Here is a 9,672-nt window from a genome sequence, read left to right on the forward strand (position 1 = left end):
TGAAAAAATATTTTTGAAAATAATGCAAGTGTAAATTTAAGCATCACATTAAATAATAATGATAAAGTTAAACATCATATAAGAAATGATGTCAGTTTCTTATGAGTTAAACTCGTGTTACATATATAACTTCTCCTTGATAAAAATTCCTATAAAAAAGATAAAAAAATCTGTAATCAAATTATAATACATGACTTAAAAATCTTAATAAATTAGTTTACTAAGTGTTAAGCATAATATGGTTAATTTTCACTATTTTAATACATATTGCAAAGAACAATAATTTAATAGGTCAAACATACTATTTAGTATTTAGTTGGTGATAATCACAACAAAGATGTTGTTATCTGCTATAATGTACAGTGGAGGCTGATGGTGCAAACGGGATTCAATAAGTTCTTTTAATTTCTTACATACAGAAATGTTTAAAAATAGGATTTGAATGCTCTCAAAATTTAGTTTTACTCAAAAGGGAAGTAAACGAAAGTGATTATTTTTATATTTAATTTAGCTGTTGAATTTTTTAATATTTTTTATGTGTTTAATTATAATGGTCAAAATTTAAGATAGATTTACTATTCAAATGTCGATTATATTATTACTTTTAATTTAAATTATAATCAATTAACCTATGTATAGGTTAATTGTAATGTAAAATCGAAAAAAAAGAAGAAGAAATTTGATGACTTTTTTGTTAAAATGAAAAAGCATTACAATTATTGGTTACTTTAAAATCTTAAAAGTAGAGCATAAACAAGAATGACAGACAATGAACTACATTATCATGTAGGTAAGTAATTTTACTATTTTATATTTTCTTTTCTGAAATAAAATTATTTTAAAAAATATTTTAATAAAATCATTCTTACTTTTAAATTTTAGATTATACTTATTTACGATTTAAGTTGATAATTCGACCTTTTGAATGTTCTTCGAAGTGAAACAAACTTCTACTCTCAATTTCATTTTTTAAAATTATTTAAAATATAAAACTGAAATTCAATTTTGTAATCATTGGGAGAAACTTGTACAACAAGATTTGACTCATTTTATAAAAACTTATCTATGAGATATTGAGTTGTGAGAGAGATTAGTTTTGTCCAATGAACCAAAACACTTAAAGTCTTATTTTTAAAATATACATGATTCTATCTTGGTATTGGCTAAAGATTGCAGCAGAATAGTCTTTTGGTACAATGATCTTTCTCAATCAAATCACCATATTCCTCAATAAAACTTGATATCCCTCTGTTGATGGAAAGACAGAGAGGCTATGTTTCTAATTTGGCATCATAGCGACCATGACCATCCTTCGGATGTAAACGTGTATCAATATCTTGTTTGTTATCAATAGAAGACAAACAAGCATTGCATCATATTATCAATGTCTTTTGTGTTCTAAAATATACATGTTTCCATCTTGGTATTGATCGAAGATTGTAGCGGAATAGTCTTTTGGTGCAATGATCTTCCTCAGCCAAATCACCATATTCCTCAATAGGACTGGATATTCATCTACTGATGAGAAGACAAAGAGACTGTGTTTCTAATTTGACATCTTGGGGACCATGACCATCCTCCTAATCTTAAACATGTAGGATTCCCATTAATCCCTAACGAACCAAATATGGTTTCCCCTCCATATCAATTTTTACCATTAGTATTCTAAAAATCCATTAAAATTATATCACTTTTATCGAGTCCAACTAGACGTAAATAACTAATATAAATGTTATAAATAATATGTATAACCCACATTAGTTAGAAATAAAATTTATAACAAAACCTCATTGACTTCCATGAAAACAACCTATACTCATGTATGCATAAAAAAATACTATGTTTGCATTTGCAATCTAATATGTTGGCTAAAAAAAACGACCAACCCAACCCAACCCAAATACAAAAAAATTGTGTGACCTTTTATTTGAAGGTGGGTTGGTGAGTCAACCTAACTCACTACGAGTTCAACCTGGGTGAGCTGAGTTTTTGGTGAGTCGGGTTATAAATTAATCCGTATTAAAATTTGTAAAAAAATTCAACCCAACTTGACTCCAACTTGTGGTGGGCCGGGTTAACCCACAAATTCTGACCTATTTTGATAGCTCTACCCATGACATAGACTTTAGTTCCAAATATTTTTGAAAAGGATAATGATATTTTGACTAATTTTTTTTGACTCACTTTTAATCCACCACTTCAGTCACCTTTCAATTATCTAATTTTATTTTTTTTAGTGGTATAATATGATGATCTAAGAATAATTAAAGTGATAAATTAAAAGTAGATTAAAATATCATTATTCTTTTAAAAAACAAGAAAGAGTATGAATCTAATGAAGTGTAATAAAAAAGATTATGTATATTTTAGAATAAAGAAGAATAAAAGCTATCTTAAATTTTCCTTTTTTTGTGAAATATATTATATATATTTAAAATACGAATGAAGTGAAATTAGGGATAGAGGCAGGTACATCTGATTTACCTGGATGAAATGGTACAGCAAGTCAGCCAAAAAAAACGATGGGAAGGCGACACATAACAGGTTTTGCAAGTAGCTGTCAAGACCACACCATTCTTTGAGGTTAAATCAGACATTCAGACGTGTACATGTCTGCTTCTTAATATCACCCCACAAACCTTCTTTTTTTTCCATATATTATTCTAACATTTGTTCACAAAATGTCAATAGCAACTGGAGCCATAAGTAACTTGCGTTAAAACAACACACTTGAGACTGAATAATCAGTACAATATCATGTGGGAAGAAAACCAGCACTTTCTGTAACATCTCATTATTAAACAATCAACACACTACTTTTACCACTTCATACATGTCTTCACGTGATAAGATGGGAAAAAGTTTGTCAGCATAATTAGCATATTTAATTTGGTGAATCTAAACGTTTATATTTATTATACTGTACTAATAAGCCTCACATAAAACTTCAGTCACTATTATAAGTCTATGTGCCATTAACTTTGCAGACTTAAACTATAGAGTGAAATTTGATTTGTCCCCACCTTACGGCACCCTGTTCTTTGTTTATAATAAACAATAATGGGTTGGAGAAATCTTATAGAATCGTCTCATAGCGTTAGGCAGGGCCAACAAAACAGGACCTACCATCTACTTTTACATGGTGTTGATTAGGTGACTTTTAGGTGCTAAAAAGTTTTATCCAAACTTGAAATTCTGAAGAGAACATGGGTTTGAATCCTCAACTTAACACTAAAAGGGTGTGGATATTTGGATGTTTTAATCAGCATGAGCGGGAGAAAAGACCAATAACTTTTGTTTTCTGACAAAACAGCTTAAAAAGGCATACAAGACAAAAGAATTAAGTCAAAGTGGAAGGAAGGAAAAGACTTTGGCTGTGTTGTGTATATGTATGCAATGCATTAACAGTTGTGTTTGTAGGGTAGAATTGATTATGGGGAGAAGAGATAAGAGTGTAGGAACAGGGAAGTAAAGAAGGACCAGTACAACCACAACTGCCAGGTTCAGGGGTTCCTTGGAGTAGCATTAAAGACACTGTTCCAGATCTTCCCTCACACATCACCACCACCACCACCATCACCCAAATCACAATTCTTCACAAAATGATGCAATAAAATGGAAGCAAACAACTTTTATAAGAGGAAAGATGCATTCATGTCTTCATGACTTTTAGCTGGGAGAAGGAAAACAAATGGCTTCTGCTTCTGCTTCTGACCATTTTTCTATGATCTTCATCATCACCCTTTTGCTGCTTCTGTCATCACACATTTTTACTGTGGCGGATTCTCTGTTCAATGCAGTTGGAAGCTTCCAACTTCATGGCCTACCTTTCATTGAAGGGAATGATGAAAAGCAGATTAAGAAAATCTCAGGACTTGATGAGAATGAAAAGAAGCAAGCTTTCATAGTGGACAAGTTTAGATCCTTGCTTGGACTAAAGAGTTTTCACACCAAAGTACCTTCCAATGGTGATTTCGGGTTTCTCTCTCCCTCACCTTCTCCATCACCACTCATTGAAGAAGCTCAGGCTTCAACCCCTTCTCCTTCTCCTTCTCCTTCCCCTTCTCCACTGCCACACGTGCACTCTCATTTTCATCATCCACGGCATCGCAAGAATCCACCGCTTCACCAAACTCATCATGAAGATAGAGGCAGGGCCAAAAGAATACTAATAGCTGTTCTTGTATCTGCTGGTGTTGCTACATTGATTGGTGCTTGTGGATTATTCTTGCTGTGGAGGAAATTCTGGAGTCACAAAAAGAAACCCAAAAGGACAATGCCACTGTGTAGCAAGAGCAAGGGAAGTGGAGGTACCTATCAGAGTTCATCAAGCAAGGTGAGTTTAGACTCTGGACTAGATCTGTTTTATCTTAATGCTTTAGGCGAGGATGTTGAGGAACACGGTTGCACCTTGAAAAAGACTTGCAAGGATGGTGTAGAGTATGGTAATGTTAGCGGTTCTTCCACCAAGGAAATTGCATCTGTTCATGAAGATGCAGACTCAGAAAAAGGTGAAGCTGAATCTGATGGGGATAAGATTATCCCTGAAGATTCTCATTCTTCAGACGATGAAAGTTTTCATTCCTTTGTTGATTCTCATTCCAATAATAGACTTTCCAATGCTTCAGCTTCTAATCTTAGTGACACAAACTCTCTGTCACGTCAAAATTCAACTTCATTACTGAACCAATTTCTTAGCTCTCCACCACACAACTCAATCCCAAATACACAATCTCACCAACCATCAAGTGGTACAAAACATGAGAAGCAAGAGATTGAGACCACTCACCAATGTTCAAAAACATTTACTTCACCTCCTCCTCCACCTCCACCACCACCTCCTCCTCCTCCACCATTGCAAATGCCATTGTTTTCTTTGCATTCTCTCACTTCTTCCTCCAGAGTCTCCTCCCATTCCCCACTTTCTTTAACATCTAATAATCTATCATCTCCGGTAAATTCAGACACTTTTTCTGGTTCAAATCAAAGTCCAGAAAAGGAGTTACCTTCCACACCTGAACCTTACCCTACACATTCTCCTACCAACATCCCCCCACCACCATGCCCACCTCCATTTCTCAAAGGCAATAGTTACAATACCAAAACCCCACCTCCTCCACCATCTCAACTCCCACAATTTACCCCACTTGGTAAAGATGGTGCACCATTGCCAAAACTAAAACCACTTCACTGGGACAAAGTAAGAGCCGCACCAAATCGCACAATGGTTTGGGATAAACTGCGATCAAGCTCATTCGAGTAAGTCCAACTTAATCACTCATACATAGCCCAGCATCAATGTTTTTTATTTTCATTTGTTTTTAAAGTTTAAGCACATTATGGATTTTGATTCAGGTTGGATGAGGAAATGATCGAGTCTCTTTTTGGTTACAACTTGCAAAATTCAATTAAGAACGACGAAACAAAGAGTAAAACCCCATCCCCAGGCAAGCACGTACTTGAGCCAAAACGCCTGCAGAACATAACTATACTCTCAAAAGCTCTGAATGCGACAGCTGAGCATGTCTGCGAGGCCTTAATGCAAGGTAAAGTATAACTTCTCAATTATGAAATATGCCGAAGAAAAAGTGAAAAAGGTGAAAAAATCGTTGTTTAAAAATGTTCCTAACTCCAAAGCGCATGTTACCGTAAGTATACTTATGGTGGAAATATTAATATAAAGCATCTCTTACTCAAGTGACAACGTTAACAATGATCAATTTTGTTAGTAAATTCTCACACCGACTTTTATTTTCATAACATCAGAGTATTCATGTGCATTTATTCCATATGCTGGAGAAAATTGATGGTGATATTAATATTGTCGAAGGTCTTATTGTTTTCTTGAAAATCAGGGAAGGGGTTGTCTTTACCCCAACTAGAGGCACTAGTGAAGATGGTACCCACCAAGGAAGAAGAATCCAAGCTCTTCAATTATAAAGGTGACATCAATGAATTGGGGTCCGCCGAAAGGTTCGTGAGAGCAATGCTTGATGTGCCTTATGCCTTTCAAAGAGTAGAAGGTATGCTTTTCAGAGAGACATTTGACGATGAAGTAGTTCACCTCAGGAACTCATTTTCAATGCTTGAGGTACCACCCATCAAAGACAAAACTTACATTTCGATCTGTACATTTTTCTAGTACTTATTTTCGAACAAAATTAGAATTTTGAGTAGGTGCACCAAATAAAGGTTGCATTAAATGTTAACATAAAACGCTAACTTTGATCTGACAGCATTGTTTGTTGGTTTTGTTAACTGAAGTTTTTTCATCCCTTTGAAAGCAAGCGAAAGCTTTATGAATTCTTTCATTTTCCCATTTTTATAGGAAGCATGCAAGGAACTTCGATCAAGCAGGTTGTTCTTGAAGCTACTAGAAGCAGTGCTCAAAACGGGTAACCGTATGAACGTTGGAACAATCAGAGGAGGTGCTAGAGCATTTAAACTAGATGCTCTTCTCAAGCTTGCAGATGTTAAGGGAACTGATGGAAAAACCACGTTGCTCCATTTTGTTGTTCAGGAGATTGTTCGTTCGGAAGGAGTAAGAGTTTCAGATAGCATTATGGGAAAAATCAGCCAGAGAAGTAAGAACAGAACGGAGGAAGAGAAGGAAGAAGATTACAAAAGAATGGGACTAGAACTTGTTTCTGGTCTCAGCACTGAGTTATACAACGTGAAGAAAACTGCTACAATAGATTTGGATGTTCTTGCAAGTTCTGTGTCGAATCTATCAGAAGGTATGAAAAAGCTGCAACATCTAGTGGAAAAGGAACTGCATAAAGATGAGAGAAGCATGAACTTTGTGCAGTGTATGAAGTCATTTCTGAACTATGCTGATGCAAACTTGAAAGAGTTACGAGGAGATGAAAATAAAGTATTGGTACGTGTGAAAGAAATCACGGAATATTTTCATGGGGATGTGAGCAAAGAAGATGCAAATCCTTTGAGGATATTTGTGATTGTGAGAGATTTTCTGGGGATGTTAGATAATGTGTGTAAAGAACTTAGAAAGTCTAAAGCTCCACGTAGTCCAAATCCTCTTGCTATGCTCCCTTTAGATAGATCATAGATTAGAATTAAACACTGTCTCGTGTGTTCATAGGAAATGAAAATTTTAAACAGAGTGTAACTTTATTTTTGTTTTTATGCAGTTTTGGAGTATTTGGAATTTGTATTCACTGACTTTCCTAATCATATGAAACTTCGATTGATTAACACTTTTCGTCTGTTCTTAAGAAATGAACAGAGAACTAAATTTATAATAAAGTGTTGTCCCAACGTGTTTTATTTTCAACACTATGAATCATGATCATGATGTATGCTCTTTTATCAAGGGAAGACATTAACAAATTAAACAAATGAACAAGAACGATGAGTTTGCTTTTTACGATGATGTTTGAATATTCTTTTACATGCATTTCTTTGAATCAATTATGTAATAGTAGAACAAACATACACATTTAAATGTATATTGTTGACCTTTTAGTCTCAACCAAACTTCTTTGCAGGCACGACACAGATCTTGAACCTTCTGGTTACAATCCAAATTCGTTCTGAATTTAACTGAGAATAACTTATTTAATAGACATGAGTATTATTCAATTTTTTTAAACGAAAACAAAGATGAGTATATAATAATTTCTCCTATACCCTTTCTCAATCCACTGCATTTCCCTTTCTGATTTTTCAAAAATTGTGGGTCCTTCACCATGTACTTAGCAATATGTTTGATTAAATTTTGTATTGTTAGGGTTGTAATGAGTATGCATGTTGTGTTTGAATTCATTATGTTGTATTCTAGTGCATATTGGAAAGGAAATATGAAATGATAGCAAAAAGTAACGATAAATGCATTAAAGGGGTACACTAAATCTCTGGTGTCGGATTCGGTATGTAAAATGATTTGCTAATAAATCCACTTGCTTGGGAGAGAATGGTTCTTGTTCATAAAGAATAATTGTGCTAAAATCATTCTTATTGAAACAAACAAGTTCCACAAAAGTTGGGACCAATCAGTGAGAACAAAAACCAAAAAATGACCAAATATATGCTTCTTAAGAGGATGTTCAATCAAACACCACAGAAAATAAGCATAATTTATTAAATGCTTTAAACTGTATTTTCTCTCTCTTGTTATTCTAAATTATGTTTAATCTCTTTTACTTCTGAAATAAATATTTGTAATTATCTTATGTTTTTAATAAAAGGTTAAATTATGTTTTTTGTCTCCATTTTCGTAGCAAAATATCGATTTTATCCCTTTATTTTTATTTATCTCAATTTGGTTCCTACCTGAGAAATTTGATGCAATCTAAGTATTTTTCATTAGTGGTGTAGTAACAATGTTAAAGAAGTTTCACGTGTCAGTGCGTGATTTTTTTTTTAAATTATTTATTTATTTTTTAAAAAAATTAAAAATTTGCAATATGTCAAGTTGACGTGTCATGTGACAGTGACAAAGTGACAATGTGATGATTCAAATGCAATGTCATGCATTACTATTATGTCAAATGTTATTTTCTCATTCTCAATTTGATCCCTTTATTTCTATTTTTGTTTCAATTTAGTTCCATTTTTTGTAAAAATTGAGTAATTTTGTCACTCTGCAATTAAAATCAAATTTAATTTTTATGGTACACGAATATTTTTATCAAAATTGATATTTCTAGTAAATATTTTTAACAAGATTAAGTTTATTTAATTTATAGTTTACATTAAAATTTATTTAAAATTGTTTTAAAATTGTTAATAGAAAACAATGCTTATAGAAAAAAAAATGAAATAATTATATTGATATTTTATTAAATCATACTTTAATATTGTTTTTTAATTTGAATTTATATTTCAAATAATTGTATATTTTAAAAATGTGTAAAGTTCAATCATTTCAATATAAATATTTAAGTTGATGTAAAAATAACAATTATATAAATTTAAATATAAAATTTTAAAATAATTTTAACTGGTTTATATAATTGAAAACAATTTTAAATAAAGTTGAATGTTCAATTCAAATAAAAATAAACTTAATTTTGTTAAAAATATATAATAAAAATATCAATTTGAATCAAAATATCAAATTTAATACAATTATTGGTATAACATTTATATAAAAATTATTTTTTGTTTCAGTTTTGAGAAGAACAAAATTGCACAATTTTTCAAAGTTTTGAATTAAATTGACACAAAATAAAAATACAGGAACCAAATTGAGATGAGAAAAATGACACATGACGTAACAATGATATGTGACATTGTTACATGGCATGATATTAGCTTGAAACGTGACAAACTTTTAATTTAAAAAAAATAAAAAAAATAAAAAGTTCAAGAACTGACATGTGACACATCTTTAACATTGTTACTGATACACTAACGAAAAGGTAGGTCTTTGATTGTATTAAATTCTCCAAAATATAGATCAAATTGATATAAATAAAAATAAAATGACTAAATGGATATTTTACTAAGAAAATGTAGACTAAAAACATAATTTAATGTTAATAAAATAATACATATATCTTCTAAATTATTTAAATAAATATATACATTTCTCATTTTTTTAATAAGTCATATTAATTTTTATTTTTTTTTAATAAAGTGACATTTACAAATTTGTTTTATTATTACATTATTTTTTCTTATTTGTGTTTATAGAATACTTCTTATTTT

The 9,672-nt window shown here is 31.8% G+C and overlaps 1 protein-coding gene across 1 annotated transcript; it reads left to right on the forward strand.

The window, feature by feature from the left end:
- Window positions 1-3,246: 3,246 nt before the first annotated feature.
- LOC114190208 (formin-like protein 11) lies at window positions 3,247-7,215 on the forward strand. The gene is made up of 4 exons (XM_028079005.1): window positions 3,247-5,259; window positions 5,356-5,546; window positions 5,856-6,091; window positions 6,329-7,215. The coding sequence occupies exons 1-4, from the start codon at window positions 3,692-3,694 to the stop codon at window positions 7,067-7,069; spliced, it is 2,736 nt and encodes a 911-aa protein (XP_027934806.1). The 5' UTR covers window positions 3,247-3,691; the 3' UTR covers window positions 7,070-7,215.
- The last annotated feature ends 2,457 nt before the right edge of the window (window positions 7,216-9,672 follow it).

Source organism: Vigna unguiculata, chromosome 7 (genome assembly GCF_004118075.2).
Source record: "Vigna unguiculata cultivar IT97K-499-35 chromosome 7, ASM411807v1, whole genome shotgun sequence".
NCBI lineage: Eukaryota > Viridiplantae > Streptophyta > Magnoliopsida > Fabales > Fabaceae > Vigna > Vigna unguiculata.